This window comes from Trachypithecus francoisi, unplaced genomic scaffold (assembly GCF_009764315.1).
Source record: "Trachypithecus francoisi isolate TF-2019V2 unplaced genomic scaffold, Tfra_2.0 Lachesis_group4, whole genome shotgun sequence".
Taxonomy (NCBI): domain Eukaryota; kingdom Metazoa; phylum Chordata; class Mammalia; order Primates; family Cercopithecidae; genus Trachypithecus; species Trachypithecus francoisi.
The window spans coordinates 57,390,745-57,409,855 of NW_022681469.1; the positions used below are offsets into that span (position 1 = coordinate 57,390,745).

At 39.1% G+C, this 19,111-nt stretch overlaps 1 protein-coding gene across 2 annotated transcripts in view; it reads left to right on the forward strand.

The window, feature by feature from the left end:
- The window catches only part of PTPN12 (protein tyrosine phosphatase non-receptor type 12), a 106,926-nt gene that overhangs the window by 34,416 nt on the left and 53,399 nt on the right, over nt 1-19,111 (forward strand). For both annotated transcript variants that reach the window (XM_033194503.1, XM_033194504.1), the window contains exons 3-5: nt 9,764-9,840; nt 12,268-12,363; nt 14,262-14,300. In XM_033194503.1, coding sequence (XP_033050394.1) covers nt 9,764-9,840; nt 12,268-12,363; nt 14,262-14,300 — 212 coding nt within the window. The remainder of the gene's footprint in view (nt 1-9,763; nt 9,841-12,267; nt 12,364-14,261; nt 14,301-19,111) is intronic.

Below are 19,111 nucleotides of genomic sequence, written 5' to 3' on the forward strand. Positions count from 1 at the left end.
GCTAATTTGTTGTATTTTAGTAGAGACAGGGTTTCCCCATGTTGCCCAGGGTCCAGTGGCTTTTTAATTGCCAGATTTGTTTATTCTAACAGGAAGGATATTGATTATTCAAGGATGTTGAACTATTTTGATGCCATTGATCAATCCCTATTTTTGAAATTTTCTTCTTCCATGATAACTGTTTTTTTTTTTTTTTTTGGAGACGGAGTCTGGCTCTGTCGCCCGGGCTGGAGTGCAGTGGCCGGATCTCAGCTCACTGCAAGCTCCGCCTCCCAGGTTAGGCCATTCTCCTGCCTCAGCCTCTGGAGTAGCTGGGACTACAGGCGCCTGCCACCTCGCCCGGCTAGTTTTTTGTATTTTTTAGTAGAGACGGGGTTTCACTGTATTAGCCAGGATGGTCTCGATCTCCTGACTTCGTGATCCGCCCGTCTCGGCCTCCCAAAGTGCTGGGATTACAGGCTTGAGCCACCACGCCCGGCCCGATAACTCTTTTAAAACACCTCTTCCCTCTCATCTCTTTCCCTCTTTTCTCCACTAACTTCTTTGCCTCAATTTAATCCTTCATTCTTGTGTTGTTCTACATTATTATCAACTGTGGGATGTGTGGATAGCCTGTGTTGGCAGAATTAACAAGTGGCAACATAGCATAATGGTAAAGCGTTCTGATTCTGGAAGTTGAAATCCTGACTCCACCACTTGCTAGCTATATGACCTTGGACTGATCCTCTCTGTGCCTTGGTTTTGTCATCCTTAAAATGGAGGTTATAATAATACTTTTTAGGATTATCTGCACAATAGACAGGTTAATATTAAATGCTTAAAAGTGTACTTAGTGGCTGGGCATGGTGGCTCACGCCTATAATCCCAGCACTTTGGGAGGCCGAGATGGCTGGAGCACGAGGTCAGGAGTTCGAGACCAGCCTGACCAACATGGTAAAACCCCATCTCTACTAAAAATACAAAAATTAGCCAGATGTGGTGGAGCGTGCCTGTAATTCCAGCTACTCAGGAGGCTGAGACAGGAGAATTGCTTGAACCCAGGAGGCGGAGGTCGCTGTGAGTCAAGATTGCGCCATTGCACTCCAGCCTGGGCGACAGAGTGAGACTCCATCTCAAAAAAAAAAAAAAAGGGTACCTAGCACATAGTAACCAGTCATTAAGCTTTTGCAAAATACAGTCCACTTTTCTTACCCGTTGTCTTAGTCTGTTCAGGCTGCTGTTAGAGAAATAGCATGAACAGGGTCAGTTATTAATAACAGACATTTGTATCTTAAAGTTCTAGAGACTGGGAAGTCTAAGATGAAGGCATCGGCAGATTTGCTGTCTGGTGAAGGGTCACTCTGGTTCATACATAGTGCCTTCTCACTGCACCTCACATGGTGGAAGGGGCAAACAAGCTCCCTCGGGCCTCTTTATTTAGTAAAGGCTGGTAATCTCATTCACAAGGCATGACCTAATCGTCTCCTAAAGGCCCTACCACTTAATACTGTTGCATTGGAATTTATGTTTTAACTTACGAATTTGGGACGGACACAGATATTCAGACCATAGCACCAGTCTGCCTCAGAATAGGGGATGACGTGGCTTTCTGAATGCTTTATATTAAGCAAGATAATCTTAAAGTGATCCCAGATTGCTCTGGAATTATTAACGCACACATTCAGAGAGCCTGTCTGCTTGCTTTTTCTGTCGTCTAGCTGTAGGTTTCTGTTTTCATATGCTGTTTCTTTTTTTGTTTTGTTTTTGTTTTTGAAACGGTGTCTTGCTCTGTCGCCCAAGCTGGAGTGCAGTGGTGCGATCTCCGCTCACTACAACCTCTGCCTCCCAGGTTCAAGCTATTTTGCTGCCTCAGCCTCCCGAGTAGCTGGGATTACAGGCACCCGCCACCACACCTGGATAATTTTTGTATTTTGAATAGAGACAGGATTTCACCATGTTGGCCAGGTTGGTCTCCAACTCCTAACGTCAGGTCATCCGCCTCCCTCGGCATTTACTCATTTTACAGAAAGCTCTGAGGGTGTACTATATGCTGGGAATGCAACAAAAAACAGACTGGCAAAATCCCTGCCCTTGTGGAGCTTATATGTTAGTCAAGGTGGTGGACAATACAAATTAACATATGTGGTCTGACATGTGATGGTAATTAGTGTTATTGAGAATATAGTTGGAATGAGGGATAGGGAGAAAGCAGAGAATAGAAGGGGAAGTTTACAGTTTGACTAGGGGTAATGGGAAAGGTTAGTGGTGTACTGTTAAACTGGTCCTCTGAAAAATGAAAGTTCTGATTTGTATGGTTTGCTGATTTCTGTGATAAATGGATTATTTACCATAATCATCACAGCAAAACTCTGAGGTAAATACCGTTATGTGCCATTTTGCAAACAGGAAACTGAGACAAAGAGGTTAAAAAGCTTGTCTCACAGTTAAATAATAGTGTGGGGCAAGAATTTAAACCCAGGTAGTTTTAAAGCCTTCACTAGGGTGATTTTGCCCCTCAAAGTTCACTTAGCAATGTCTGGAGAGATTTGGTTGTCACAACTGGGGTATGGGAGTGGACAGGCTGCTAATAGCATCTAACAGGTAGAGGCTAGGAATACTACTACACATCCTGCAATGCACAGGATGCAGCCCCCTTCCCCAAACAAAGACATCTCTAAGCCAAAATGTGTGAGTGTCAACATTGGGAGACCTTGTCCAAGAGCTCGAGTTCTTAATCACTGTGCAATAATCAGAGTGACAGTGCCTTTTTTCCTTTAAGTTATCTAAGGTTTGATAAGTAGGTCTCCAGTAAATTTCTAGTTATTTTGATTTGGATTTTGTGTGTGTGTGTGTGTGTGTGTGTAAGACAAAATCTCACTTTGTCGCCCAGGTTGGAGTGCAGTGTGGGATCTCGGCCTACTGCAGCCTCTGCCTCCCAGGTTCAAGCAATTCTCGTGCCTCAGCCTCCCAAGTAGCTGGGATTACAGGTGCCCGCAACCATGCCCAGCTAAGTTTTTGTATTTTTAGTAGAGACAGGGTTTTACCATGTCAGGCAGACTGGTCTCAAACTCCTGACCTCAGGTAATTCACCCACTTCGGCCTCTCAAAGTACTAGGATTATAGGTGTGAGCCACTGCACCTGGCCTGGAAATTTATATTGGGAGTAATTGTACTGAGAGATATGTGCTTATTTACTGTTAGATAACTATTTAATTCATTGCCTGGGTGCAGTGGCTCACGCATGGAATCCCAGCGCTTTAGGAGGCCAAGCTGGGCAGATTGTTTGAGCTCAAGAGTTCAAGACCAGCCTGGGCAACATAGCAAAACTCAGTCTACACACACACACATACACACACACACAGCTTTGTTGAGCATGATGGTGCACACCTGTGGTCCCAGCTACTCAGGATGCTGAATTTATCCATTTTAATTGCGCAATTCAATGATTTTTTTTTAAAAGTAAACTCATAGAGTTTTGCAACAATTAATGCAATCTAGTTTTAAGATATTTCCATCACCCCCAAAAGATCTGAGTCTTCAGCCCTGGGCAACTGTTAATCAGCTTTCTGTCTGTATAGATTTTCCTTTTCTGTGAATTTAATATAAATGTAATCATACAATCAATATATAGTTTTTTGTGTCTAACTCTTTAACACATTTTTTTTTTTTTTTTAGACAAAGTCTCATTCTGTCACCCAGGCTGGAGTGCAGTGCCACGATCTCGGCTTACTGCAACCTCCGCCTCCCAGGTTCACGTGATTCTTCTGCCTCAGCCTCCTGAGTAGCTGGGATTACAGGCGCACACCACCATGCCTGGCTAATTTTTTGTATTTTTAGTAGAGACAGAGTTTCACTATGTTGGCCAGACTGGTCTGGAACTCCTGACCCCGTGATCCGCCCCCGTCGGCTTCCCAAAGTGTCTCATTAACACATTTTAAAGATTCATTCATGATGTAGCATGCATCAATAGTTCATTCCTTTTTGTTGTTGAATAATATTCCATCATATGGATGATGAACATATTGAATAATGCTACTGTGAATGTGTCATACAACTCTCTATGTGGACCTATGATTTTGTTTCTCTTGGATGGATAGCTAGCAAAACCATGGAGAGAAATAATTGCTTTCATTTTTTTAATATTTAGATTATTTCTAAATGTGCTTAATAAGAGCACCAGTCTGGCCGGGCGTGGTGGCTCACGTCTGTAATCCCACAACTGGTAGGCTGAAGCGGGCGGATCACTTGAGGTCAGGAGATCAAGACCAGCCTGGCCAATATGGTGAAACCCCGCCTCTACTAAAAATACAAAAATTAACTGGGCATGATGGCACATGCCTGTAGTCCCAGCTACTCAAGAGACTGAGGCAGGAGAATCACTTGAACCTGGAGGCAGAGGTTGCCAAGATGGTGCCAATGCACTCCAACCTGGGTGATGGAGCTAGATACCGTCTCAGAAAAAAAAAAAGAGCACCAGTGAAGAATATTAAAATAGCCACCCAAGTTCTTTCTCGCTACTTCTAGTTCCCAGCACTTTGCTGGGTGTTAATGCTGGCCCAACATCACAAGTGCTGTGGCTTTCTCCCTAAGGTGTCACAGGAGCTAAGGGTGCTGCTTAACAAACTACAGAAGACGCAGGCAGGTGAAGGACACCCGGTCTGCTGTGGCCGAAAAGCCAGCTGGGAGGGTGGGGAGCAATCCTGAAAGTCCTGGATGACCCCACCATTGAACAGGGCTTGGTGTGTCATTGCTTCTAGGCCTTTTCAAAATGGACAGAACTGGGATGGATATCCACTCGTTTATTTGAAATCATGCATTTGTTCCATACTCCAATTCCAAGCCACCCCTTCTTTGCTCTATGGTCAAGTGAGTGAGAACAGGTGGCTACATTTTCAGCCTTGTTGCTCACCGCTTCTTTCTTCCAGTAGTCCCATGTTGCTTCACACCTCTTCAGTACATGTACTTATTTAGACCCAGAGCCTTGGCTTTGAAATCAGACAACCCCAGTTTCAAATGTGGCGCTGCCACCTCAGTTTTGTGATTTGGGCATACCTCTGTGCATAGCGATAATAACTTCTATCTCCATGGGTGTGTGGTGAGGATAAAATTCTTTGCTTAGAGGAAACGTTCATTCCATGGTAGCTATTTTTTATTAATTCTATATTTTTGAAGCTATTTTTTATGCTATCTATAATGCCCTATTTTGTTTTCTTTTTAATCAGTTGGCAAACTTCTCATTCCCTGAGACTCAGCTTGTCACAGCTCTGAAGACTGCTGATATCCTCAAGATGTTCTTTACTCCCTTTCCTTGCTATTACTTTACTATGGATATATGAACAACATTATTGTGCTTATTACACGCAATAAATATTTGTTGGATGAATGATACTAAAATTCACATTTAAAATGCCAAAAAAAATCAAAATACACATGATATGCTGTAAGTAGCATAATGTTGATTTTAAAATCTAATATGCTGTGAGTACATAATAGAAAGCAGTGACTACCAAATTTGCCTGTAGAATTTAAATGGGGAGTTTTAAAAAGGGTATTTCTGTGCCCCATTTTTAATTTACTGAATTAAACTTACTGTAAGACGTAGTACTCCAGAAATCTTGGATTTTAATTTGCTTTCCCCAGCTGTTAAATGATTGGGGTAGATGAAATCAGATTGGCAAAATGTTGATAATTATTGAAGCTGGGTAATGGATATACAAAGATTCGTTATACTTTTCTATTTTAGTGTATGCTTAAAATTTTCCATCTTAGAAAATTTTTTAAAAAAGGAAATTACCAGCCTGCATGTAGCCAGCCTGGCACCAGTCCTAACTATTATTTGGGAGTAACTGTTCTCATTTGGATTTAGGGTCACCTGAAACTTTACTGAGGACCCAGTGGTAAACCAACTATTGTATTCTGCCTTTGAGATACTTTGAATAGAGGCTAATATGCCATGTGAATAAGGGTAATTAACTGAGACCCCTTATTACTGGCAAACATGATAAGAGGAAGCTTCCTGTAGTTATTCAGCCATCATTATCCTAACCACTGAATATTCTATTCTCATTTTCCAGAAGCATAGCTTTTTTTTGTATGTGTATTTCCTATCCCAAATGGCATATAAAAAGGGGGATGGGACATGTAAGGTGGCATGAAATAAATGACAGAGCAACAGAGCATTGACAAACATGTTGTAAACATTCTGTTTCTTAGAATACAGTGAGGAGATGAGTAATTGCACCAGAAGCAAGTATATCCTCCTTATATGTCTCTTCTACAAATTTCTAAAGAATATTTTTTAAAAGTAAATTTATCAATTAAATTAGCAGAACTGGGCCTTAGTGCTATGTATAAAATTTGAGCCAGTGAAAAATAAATTAGTGACTATTAGTTGTTCTTTTTTTTTTTTTTTTTTTTTGAGACGGAGTCTCGCTCTGTCGCCCAGGCTGGAGTGCAGTGGCTGGATCTCAGCTCACTGCAAGCTCCGCCTCCGGGTTCCCGCCATTCTCCTGCCTCAGCCTCCAGAGTAGCTGGGACTACAGGCGCCCGCCACCTCGCCCGGCTAGTTTTTGTATTTTTTTAGTAGAGACGGGGTTTCACCGTGTTAGCCAGGATGGTCTCGATCTCCTGACCTCGTGATCCGCCCGTCTCGGCCTCCCAAAGTGCTGGGATTACAGGCCTGAGCCACCGCGCCCGGCCTATTAGTTGTTCTTTAATACTTTGCTAAGTAGTTTATTCATGTCTGTTAACATTTCAGTGTTTCCTTTTGTATTTTAACTGCCTTTGATATTCATTCATTGATTAGAAGGGATTATAATGTGATAATAATAATGGCATTTTATATGTTATATGTTACAGTCCCTTCTAATCCAGAAACAATGAATACTAGGCAATTCTACTTCTTTAGGATTTCATAATCTGAAAGCATCTAACCTCAACTACTTACTAATTATAAAAGGGAAAGGCAGTAACTTTCCCTTTTGGTAACCAAGCAATACCATATTAACCAAGTGACCAAGGTTAACATCACAAGTACTGAAGCATATGTATATCATGTATCCCCTGATGTGTTGTACTGAGAAGGACACAACATCATTCAGTGGTATTACCAAAAATTCATAACTTCATTCCAGTCATTTAAAAAAAAATCAGAGAAACTTTTTTTAGGTTGAAGGAGACTAAAGAGAAGTAAAAATTATTATTATTATTATCTTGAGATGGAGTCACACTCTGTCATCCAGGCTGGAGTGCAGTGGCGCGATCTCGGCTTACCACAACCTACCCTTCCTGGGTTCAAGCAATTCTCCCGCCTCAGCCTCCCGAGTAGCTGGGATTACAGGCATGTACCACGATGCCCTGCCAATTTTTTTTTTTTTTGTATTTTTAGTAGAGATGGGGTATCGCCATGTTGGCCAGGCTGGTCTCAAACTCCTGATCTCAGGTGATCCGCCCACCTTGGCTGGGATTACAGGTGTGAGCCACTATGCCTGGCCACTAAAAGTTAAATTTAATATGAGATCCTTGAAAGAGAAAAAAGATTAAAAAAACACTGATTTGTATAGTCTTCTTTAATTAATAGTTTTATAACTGTTGATTTTGTGGTATTATGATCATTGTCCTATGGTTATATAATATGTTACTATTAGAGGACGCTCAGTGAGAGGTATATGGAAATTCTCTGTGCTATTTTTGCAGTTTTTCTATAAATCTAAAATTAATTCTAAATAAAAAGTTTTAAACATCAGCACAAACTGGAAAAAACTATTTGCACTTCCTGTGACAGAGGGCTGATTTTTCTTTTTGCATAGATTTCATAAAAATCAATAGGACAAAACAGACATGGAAAAATGGGCAAAGGATATAAACAAGTGGTTTATGGAAAAAGAAGTACACATAACCAGTAAATATATTAAAACATACAATCCTTTGCAAAATTCAAGAAATGGAAATTAAATCAAGATCTTTTTACTTTTTGGTTTGTCAGTGACGAAAAGTTTGGTAATATCCAGTCACCCTTATTAAATAACCCTGTATAAATTGTTACATACCTTTTAGAAGGCAAGTAGCAATTCCTCTGTTAGGAATTTACCCTACAGCAATGCTGGTAACAGCTATATGTACATTAGTGTTCACTGTAGTAATGTTTTTCTTTTTTTTTTTTTTTTTTTTTTTTGAGGCGGAGTCTCGCTCTGTCTCCCGGACTGGAGTGCAGTGGCCGGATCTCAGCTCACTGCAAGCTCCGCCTCCCGGGTTTACGCCATTCTCCTGCCTCAGCCTCCCGAGTAGCTGGGACTACAGGCGCCCGCCACCTCGCCCGGCTAGTTTTTGTATTTTTAGTAGAGACGGGGTTTCACCGTGTTAGCCAGGATGGTCTCGATCTCCTGACCTCGTGATCCGCCCGTCTCGGCCTCCCAAAGTGCTGGGATTACAGGCTTGAGCCACCGCGCCCGGCCGTAGTAATGTTTTTCATAGGAAAAAAAATGGCCCATCAGTAGAGTAGCTAAATAAAGAATGAAGCATTCACAGGATGGAATTCTCTGTTAAGCTAAAAAGAGTGAGATAGGCTAGTGCAAGCTGAGTGCAGTGGCTCACACCTGTAATCCAAACACTGGGAGCCTGAAGCAGAAAGATCAGTAGCCCAGCAGTTTTCAGTTCTAATGAGCTATGATCGCACCGCTGTACTGCAGCCTGGGTGACAGAGCGAGACCTTGTCTCTGTATTTTAAAATAATAGTAAAAATAATAAAGTAAATCTTTTTGTGCTTTGGGAAGAGTTCCGGGATATACTATAAACTGAAAAGTAATGATACAGAGCAGCATGTATAGGATGTTTGCATTTGTGTAGTAGTTTTTCAAAGTATATAGCTATATGTGTAATAAGTACACTTGGAAGGGGCAAAAAAACTTTAATATAGTATCTTGATGGGAGAGAGCCCTGGAACTGAAGGGCAGGGGAGGCTTTTCATTTTATACTTTTCTTTAAGGTCTAATTTTTTAAAATTATAAACATATTCCTTTAAAAAACAAATCAATAAAAATGTAAAAGAAAAATATACTTCATAAAATTTTTTTGTAAAGTTTTTTTACTCTAAGCTACATTACCTAATAATGACTATTATTAGCCAGAGCAGTGTTGAGCACTTTTTATATATAATCTCAATTCATTAATTTGTTATAATTTACTTTTTATAGTTTCTTGTGAAATATGAAAGTTAGATTTTTTAATAAGAATTTTAGCATATGGGCTTCTGTATCACTGGTTAGTATTCATCAGCCACCTGGTATGTTTGTTAAAAGCTGCAGAGGCTGAAATACCTAGACTCTGCCCTAGTAAATCAGGGATAATGTCCTGGAATTTGCATTTTAAAAGAGTTCCAGAGATGATTCCTATTGCAACTTTAATACACTGCTTTACGTCACTGGTGGTGGTGTTTTTTTTGCTGCTGTTGCTGTTTTGTTTTGTTTTAAGACAGAGTCTTGCTCTGTTGCCCAGGCTGGAGTGCAATGGCGCAATCTTGGCTCACTGCAACTTCTGCCTCCCGGCCAGGTTCAGGTGATTCTCCTGCCTTAGCCTCCAGAGTAGCTGGGATTACAGGTGCCCGCCAGGTAGTGGTTGTCTGAAAATTTATTGTATTTCCTTTCAGTGTAATGTTAGAAATTACTCCATTTGCATCCATTGTTTTGTAAAGTAAATGTTCTTAAGCTGTCTATTTAACCTTACTTACGCTTCATTAGAAAATACCTGTATGTCAGCCATACATATTTTATGTATTTTTTTCTTGCAGTTGATCACAGCCGAGTTAAATTGACATTAAAGACTCCTTCACAAGATTCAGACTATATCAATGCAAATTTTATAAAGGTATGTACTAACTTCAAATGGTGTTTCTCTGCCATATTAATGTCTTTCTACATACTAGTTTCGTAAAACCTTTTTGAATTGCTCGGACGTGATACCAGCAGCAAAAGAAATAAAAATAAAACCACTGCCCTGGCACATCGTTTTTATATGCTTTCCTTCTAGCCTCCTTATTCATATAGATAAATAGTTTGTACTTAGTTTTGTTATAGCGGAGATAACATTTTCTTTTTTATTTCTTCTTTCCCATGGAAGTCTTACTTATTACTAAATTATTTTCTCAGTTATCCCTTTGGTTTTGTGTGCACAAATGAACATGTTGTTGACCCATATAGGTTGTTTCCAGATTTTTTTTTTTTTTTTTTTTTTTTTTGAGGCGGAGTCTCGCTCTGCCGCCCAGGCTGGAGTGCAGTGGCCGGATCTCAGCTCACTGCAAGCTCCGCCTCCCGGGTTCACGCCATTCTCCTGCCTCAGCCTCCCAGTAGCTGGGATACAGGCGCCCGCCATCTCGCCCGGCTAGTTTTTTGTATTTTTTAGTAGAGACGGGGTTTCACCATGTTAGCCAGGATGGTCTCGATCTGCTGACCTCGTGATCCACCCGTCTCGGCCTCCCAAAGTGCTGGGATTACAGGCTTGAGCCACCGCGCCCGGCCCAGATTTTTAAAATAATAATATTACAGTAAACATCTTTGTTCTTTTGAATAATTTCCTAGCATAAATTACTAGGGGTGGGATTACTGGATAATACTGATTTAAAATTCTAGAACATAGCCTTAAATGTACAACTTTTGACAGTTGTCACTGTTTTGGGTGGCAACCCAAAATCCAAGATTAAATAGTCTCTTTTTTATAACCTTTGTTTGGATACCCTTTGATGAAAAGCAGTCGAATTCTTTTTGAGATGGAGGCTCGCTCTGTCACCCAGGCTGGAGTGCAGTGGCTCTTTCTCGGCTCACTGCAAGCTCGCCTCCCAGGTTCCCGCCATTCTCCTGCCTCAGCCTCCCAAGTAGCTGGAACTACAGGCGCCCGCCACCACTCCCAGCTAATTTTTTGTATTTTCAGTAGAGATGGGGTTTCACTGTGTTAGCCAGGATGGTCTTGATCTCCTGACCTGTGATCAGCCCACCTCTGCCTGCCAACGTGCTAGGATTACAGGCTTAAGCCACCGCACCCAGCGTCAAGTTGTTTATAGTTATCAATAGAGATAGATGCAAACTGCCACTTGATTCAGTTTAAATAAAAGGCTTTTTTTCCATCAGCTAATCTGTGTTTTTGAATCTTTCAAGTGATAATGATAATGTAATTTTCAATTATTTTATATATGGTGTCTATACATATTTTCATGTTTGTGTTGATAAAAATGTTAACTGATAAAAGTTTATGTAAGGCCAGGCACGGTGGCTCACGTCTGTAATCCCAGCACTTTGGGAGACTAGGCGGGTGGATCACCTGAGGTCAGGAGCTCGAGACCAGCCTGGCCAACATGGGAAAAACCAGTCTCTACTAAAAATGCAAAAATTAGCTGGTCGTGGTAGCACATGCCTGTAATCCTAGTTTCTCGGGAGACTGGGGCAGGAGAATCGCCTGAACCCGGGAGGTGGATGTTGCAGTGAGCCGAGATCACACCACTGCTCTCCAGTCTGGGTGACGCAGCGAGACTCTGCCTCAAAAAAAAAAAAAAGTTTATGTGGTAAAGTTAATATCTATGTCAATATTCAGCAGTCATGGTTTTAAACAAAAATTTCTTTTTTAAACAAAGTTAAAAACCAAAATTAATACCTTAAATAAAAACTAATAAATTGATAGTTTGCTATTTCAGATGTTGTCAGTGTTCATATTCTTTTATAAGGGTGTTTGTTAAAAGTTATAGTTTTTAATTATGCTTAATGACACTGATTCATTGTATGAGTCAGTTATGTGCCAGTTTAGTCAGTGACCCTGTTTGGTATATTCTCATGTTCATTATTAAAAACGTGTATGGTAGATGCTTGGTAAACTTCAGAGTTGAATAGATAATGGAAGGTAGCTATGGAAGAAACTAAGAAAGAACTCTTTACTAGTTTTAGTATTGTTTTAGAATCAGAGCATGCTCTGTATTTCTGCCACAGTTAGCTTTGTTAAGTAGGTATCAGGGCTTTTGTTTTTAATGCCTAGATAAGTAATAATTTTTAATTGGCATAAGGCGGTTCTTAAATACCTATTCTGTGCATCATATCCAGTAAACACACAAAAGTAATAGCAGTCATCAAAAGCTTAAGTGGATTGAATATATTTTGTCATGTTTCAATATACTATGAAAGACACATTATTTAGAAATGATTTGAGTTAAAACAACAGTATTACTAATACAATTTGAAACCTTTTATTTTGGATAATGAAATATTTTTGGTAATCAAAATAAATGTGAAATTTGCTTTTAACCATTTTTAGGGCGTCTATGGGCCAAAAGCATATGTAGCAACTCAAGGACCTTTAGCAAATACAGTAATAGATTTTTGGAGGATGATATGGGAATATAATGTTGTGGTAAGTAATTTACTTTTCACAATAAATTTTGAGAAATACATATGTAATGATATAGGATGCTTTACTGAATAAGGAATGAGGGGATTTTTTTAAAATCCATAATTATGTTTACTTATTGCTGATGTTTACTAAAAAGATGGGTACATTTTTAGGATGTCTTATTAAATTTTTACAAACTAGGCTAAATATTTTAAGAAGAAGGTGTGATAACAATTTAAATTTTGTCCTAAGTTAGTAAGTAATGATACAACTATCAAACAACTTATAAAAATCAGAAAAGGATTAGTGCTCTAATAGGTCAGTAAAATAATTGATAGTACAGTTATACTCATTTAAGTCCCTCTTCTCAGAAAATATATATAAACACCTAACTATAAATAAACTATAAATATACAGTGTAAGAGAATTTCATCTGCCCCTGGAGTTCATTCATTGCCCTCTTATTCTTTTGGATGAAGGGAAATAATGTGTCCTTAGATTTAGAAGCAGAGAGATTAGTTAGAATACTGCAAAGAGCTACCCTATACTGCTCTGTAATACTCTTGAAACCTAACCATGTGCACTGATACTTTTCTTTGTGTGGATGTGGAAAATCAGTAATGTGGAACTTTCATTTCTGTCTTATGGCTTTTTTATGGAATTGTAGTGATTCTAAAGCATTGACATCCTGTGGTCTTTGAAAGATTAATAAAAGGGGGGCACTTTTCCAGTTATTTGTATTTGCTGTACTTCACTTTAAAAACTAGATGTGCTTGGGGATTGACTGAGAAAGATCATGAAGAAACTTTCTGGATGATGGAAACATGCTGTGTCCTGATAAGATTTGTGTTGCACAGATGAGTGCATTTGTCCATACTTGGAGAACGTTCACTTTAGGATTTGTGCATCTCATTATATGTAAAATTTACCTCAAGGGAAAAATACTGGAAACAATATAAAAATTATATTCTAGATTGGCCGGGTGCTGTGGCTCATGCCTGTAATCCCAGCACTTTGGGAGGCCAAGGCGGGCGGATCATGAGGTTGAGATCGAGACCATCCTGGCTAACACAGTGAAACCCTGTCTCTACTAAAAATACAAAAAATTAGCTAGGTGTGGTGGCGGGCGCCTGTAGTCCCAGCTACTCAGGAGGCTAAGGCAGGAGAATGGCGTGAACCCGGGAGGCGGAGCTTGCAGCGAGCTGACATCGTGCCATTGCACTCTAGCCTGGGTGACAGAGCGAGACTCTGTCTCAAAAAAAAAAAAAATTATTGTGTCCTAGATAATAATATGCATGCTGAAGTATTTTTGGGGAGAGTATACTGATGTTCAAAACTTAACTTTGAAATGCATTTTTAAAATGATGGATTGATAGAGGATAGCTATGTGATGAAACATGGTGAGATGTTAATGATAGAATATAGATGATGGCTATACAATGTTTACTGTAAAATTCTCTCAGCTATGCTGTGTGTTTGAAAGTGTACATTATAAAATGGGGAAAAACAGGTGTGATCACCTTTTAAAATTGTGTTAAATGCATTCAATATTTAAATATTATAAATGTATTTTTAATTAATAGTGCTATTTATAATTAGGTAAATATCCTAAAAGTGGTATTTTAATATAATTTCAGAAGTCACAAAGTAAATCTATAAGATTCACATAATTTAATTCAAACCAAAAAAATCATGTTAACTGGAACCAATTTAATTTGTTGCTATATAGTTAGCCTTTGTTTAGAAAGTCTAATTTTGATAATTTCTTTAACTTACACGTTTAATATTGAAACTACTTTTTTAGGCAAGCCAATTATACTTCTCAGGGTGCAAAATTCTTGAAATTTGTATTTTATTAAAAAGTAAAATTGTGTTTAACTGATACATTCTTTATCTCACTCCCCACCATCACTTTTTAGATCATTGTAATGGCCTGCCGAGAATTTGAGATGGGAAGGGTATGTACAATCTATTCCTCTTATTATTTCATTTTTGGGGATAAATATTCTTGTTCTTTTATTATTATAGTCTGAACATAAGCAGTTAATGTAAATACTTCTTTTATATTGGGGTTCTGCTGTTGCTTTTTTTCATACAAGGGACAAAATAATCTCTCAAGCATGTTGTTTTCTTTTATATTTTGTAAGTATATTTTATCACACACAGGCATACCTCAAAGATATTATAGGTTCAGTTCCAGACCACCACAATAAGGCAATTCAAACAAATTTTTTGTTTTTTTAGTACATATAAAAGTTACATTTATACTGTATTATAGTCTGTTAAATGTTCAGTAGCATTATACCTGTAAAACACTTCATGCCTTAATTTTTTTTTTTTTTTCTAGACAGAGTCTTGCTCTGTTGCCCAGGCTGGAGTGCAGTGGTACGATCTTGGCTCACTGCAACCTCTGTCTCCCCAGTTCAAGTGATTCTCCTGCCTCAGCCTCCTGAGTAGCTGGGATTTTAGGCATGTCCCACCACACCTGGCTAATTTTTGTAGTTCTAGTAGAGACGGGATTTCACCACATTGGCCAGGCTGGTCTCGAATTCCTGACCTCAGGTGTTCTGCCGACCTCGGCCTCCCAAAGTGCTGGGATTACAGGTGTGAGCCACCGCGCCCGGCCTTCCATGCCTTAATTTAAAAATAATTTATTGCTAAAAAACATTAATGATCATCTGAGCCTTCAGCTAGTTGTAATCTTTATGCTGGTCAAGGGTTTTGTTGATGTCGATGGCTGCTGACTCATCAAGGTGGCGTTTGCTGAAGGTTGGGGTAGCTGTGGCAATTTTTGGTAGAAGACAGGACCAGGAATGGTAGTTCACATTTGTAATCCCAGCACTTTGGGAGGCGAACGTAGGAGGATCACTTGAGCCCAGAAGGTTGAGGCTGCAGTGAGCTATGATTATGCCACTGTACTCCAGCCTGGGCAGAGGGAGTCTCCACCTCTAAATACGTAAAATAAGAAAGCAGTGAAGTTTGCCACATTGATTGTCTCTTCCTTTCATGAAAGAATACTCTGTGGCGTGTCCTGCTGATTGATACCAACAGCGATTGCTGTTCTACCCACAGTGGAACTACTTTGAAAATTGGAGTCAGTCCTTTCAACCCCTTCCACTGCTTTATCAACTAAGTTGATGTAATGTCCTAAAATCCTTTGTTGTCATTTCAACAGTGTTCACAGCATCTTCACCAAAAGTATATTCCATCTCAAGAAAGTAGATTCCATCTCAAGAAACCACTTTCTTTTCTCATCCATAAGAGGCAACTCCTCATCCATTCCAGGTTTTATCATGAGATTGTGGCAATTCAGTTCCATCTTCAGGCTCCACTTCTAATTCTCTTGTTGTTTCCACCACATTTGCAGTTACTTCCTCTACTGAAGTCTTGAACCCCTCAAAGTTATCACGAGGGTTGGAATTAACTTTTTCCAAACTCGTGTTAATGTTGATATTTCAACCTCCCACGAATCATTAATGTAATTAATAGCATCTAGAATGCTGAATCCTTTCCAGAAGGTTTTCAGTTCACTTTCCCTAGACCCATCAGAGTAATCATTATTTATGGCAGCTTTAGCTTTACAAAATATGTTTCTTAAATAATAAGACTTGAAACTCGAAATTACTCCTTGATCCATGGGCTCTAGAGTGGATGTTGTGTTAGCAGGCATGAAAACGTATTAATCTCCTTGTACATGTCCATCAGAGCTTTTGGGTGACCAGGTGGATTGTAAACAGAAATATTTTGAAAGGAATTTTTTTTTTCCAACCAGTAGTCCCCAGTAATGAGCTTAAAATATTCCTCAAACCATGCAATAGGGATGGGCTGGGGGTGGGGTTGAAAAAACAAAAACAGATGTGCTGACATCCAGGCCGTATTCCATTTATAGAGCACAGACAGAGTACATTTAGCATGATTTTTAGAGCCCTTAGGATTTTCAGAATGGTAAATGAGCATTGGCTTCAACTTAATGTCACCAGCTGCATTAACCCCTAACAAGAGAGTCAGCCTGGTTTTTTTTTGCCTAGCTTTGAAGCTAGGCATTGACTTATTTTCTCTAGCTCTAAAAGTCCTAGATGGCATCTTCTTCCAGTATAAGGCTGTTTCATCCATACTGAAAATATGTCATTTAGTATAGCTTGTTTCATCAGTGCTCTTAGCTCAGATCTTTGGGTAACTTGCTGCAGCTTCTACATCAGAATTTGGTGCTCCATCTTGCACTTTTATGTTATGGGGACAGCTTCTTTCCTTAAACTTCATGAACCAGCCTTTGCTATCTTCTAACTTTCCTTCTGCAGCTTTCTCACACTTTATAGAAATGAAGGAAGTTAGCTCCTTGCTCTGGATTAGGCTTTGGCTTGTAGAAATGTTGTAGCTAGTTTGATCTTTTAGACCACTAAAACTTTCTCCATGTAAGCAATAAGGCTGTTTGACAACTATTTAATTGTTTGTGTGTTTCCTGGAGTAGTTCTTTTAATGTCCTTCAAGAGCTTTTCCTTTGCATTCTAAACTTGGCTGTTGAGTACAAGAGGCCTACCTTTCTGCCTATCTCAGTTTTCAACATACCTTCTTCACTAAGCTTAATCATTTTTAGCTTTTTTACTTAAAGTGAAAAGTTTGTGACCCTTTTCACTTGAACACTTTGAGGCCATTGTAGGGTTATTAGTTAGTGTAATTTCAATACTGTGTCTCAGGAAATGGGAAAGCCCAAGGAGAGGAAGAGAGAGGGTACAAAAGCTTGTCAATGGAACAGTGAGAACGCTCACAACATCTGTTGATGAAGTTTGCCATTTTATATGGGAGCAGTTTGTAGCACCCAAAAACAGAGTAGTAACTTCAGACATCACTGATAAGATTACAGTAACAGATATCATCATAATGAAAAAGTTTTGAATACTGCAAGAGTTTCCAAAATGTGACAGACCTGAAGTGAGCATATGCTGTTGAAAAAATGATACCAATATACTTGCTTGGTGCAGGGTTGCCACAAAACTTCAATTTGTAAAATATGCAGGATCTGAGAAACACAGGAAAATGAGGTATTCCTGTACTTAACAATAATTAATTATGTATTGTTACTTAATAATCTTCAAATATTCAGTGGTGTTGTAAGTAGAATACCATCTGTGGACTGAAATAGAGAGGTATTTTTAAATAGGAATAAAATTGAACAAGTGAAAATACGTTTGAAAAAATCTGGTTATTAATATATGGTTTGAATTTTTGTTCATTTGTTTGTTTGTTTTGAGATGGTGAGACAGAGTCCTGCTCTGTCAGTGAGGCTGGAGTGCAGTGGCACAATCTCGGCTCACTGCAACCTCCATCTCCCGGGTTCAGGCGGTTTTCCTGCGTCAGCCTCTTGAGTAGCTGGGACTACAGGCACTTACCACCAAGGCTCAGCTCATGTTTGTATTTTTAGTAGAGGTGGGATTTCACTGTGTTGGCCAGGCTGGTCTCAAACTCCTGACCTCAGGTGATCTGACTGCCTCTGTCTCGCAAAGTGCTGGGATTACAAGCATGTAATCCCGTGTAATCCACCGCACCAGGCCTGAATATTTTGATGAGTCTGTTAATACCACAGTATATTTTGTTTGTTTCCTATCTTCAAAGCTGAGAGAAGATAATTTCTTACCCTGATTTTCTAACATTGGTATTTTTATGCTATGTTGAAGTAAAATTTATTTCAAAACTGTTCTGGTGTCCTACAGCATCATATTCTGTCCTCCCTGTAGGAAGTAATGATAGAGTTACAGATAATTTGTATTTAAATAAAACTTATAAAGTGTGGTCTTCTATAAATATGACATACAAATCAAACTTACAAATTACATAGTGATTTTATTCAAAGTTTTTTTATACTAATGTAATTAATATGGTTAAAATTATCTTTAATTTGTAAATATGTTAATTTTTTCCAGTAAGTAATATATTGCAAAAGATACATCTTTCAGTTATGTTGCATAAACAGTAGGGAAACCTTAATTTATTCCATTACTCCCAGCTATTTCCTTTGTCAGTATTAAGTAATGTTGGACAGAAAGTGAATAAAATGAGAAAATATAAAAACTGAAAAATTATTAAGTAATCAAGTTATCTAAGTGTTGTCAATATGTACGTTAATATTATTAATCAATTATCTTAGAGAATTTAAATGTCACTCTCCTAATGTTTTAAGTTACTGATAAGGTTTAGGATGTATTTCTCTTTTCATTATATTAGTAAGCTCATAGTATATATCAAATTATTGATGAAAAATCAAGTAGGCCGGGCGCGGTGGCTCACGCCTGTAATCCCAGCACTTTGGGAGGTCGAGGTGGGCGGATCATGAGGTCAGGAGATTGAGACCATGGTGAAACCCCATCTCTACTAAAAATACAAAAAATTAACCGGGGCGGTGGCAGGCGCCTGTAGTCCCAGCTACTTGGGAGGCTGAGGCAGGAGAATGGTGTGAACCCAGGAGGCGGAGCTTGCAGTGAGCCGAGATTGTGCCACTGCACTCCAGCCTGGGTGACAGAGCGAGACTCAGTCTCATTAAAAAAAAAAAAAATCAAGTAGTATTGAGTACAAATTTTTTGAAGCTGAGGTTTTTGTGATTCACTGTGTCTTGTTAGTAATAGATTATGAGTGAGTTAGGACCTATGAAATTATTTGATAACCTTGACTTTGATCTTGACTTTGAATGTGACTTGGTAGAAAAAGCATAGATAAATAAATCAGACAAACCTACCTTTTACAAACATTTTGACCATAGTGCAGTACAGTTCACTCT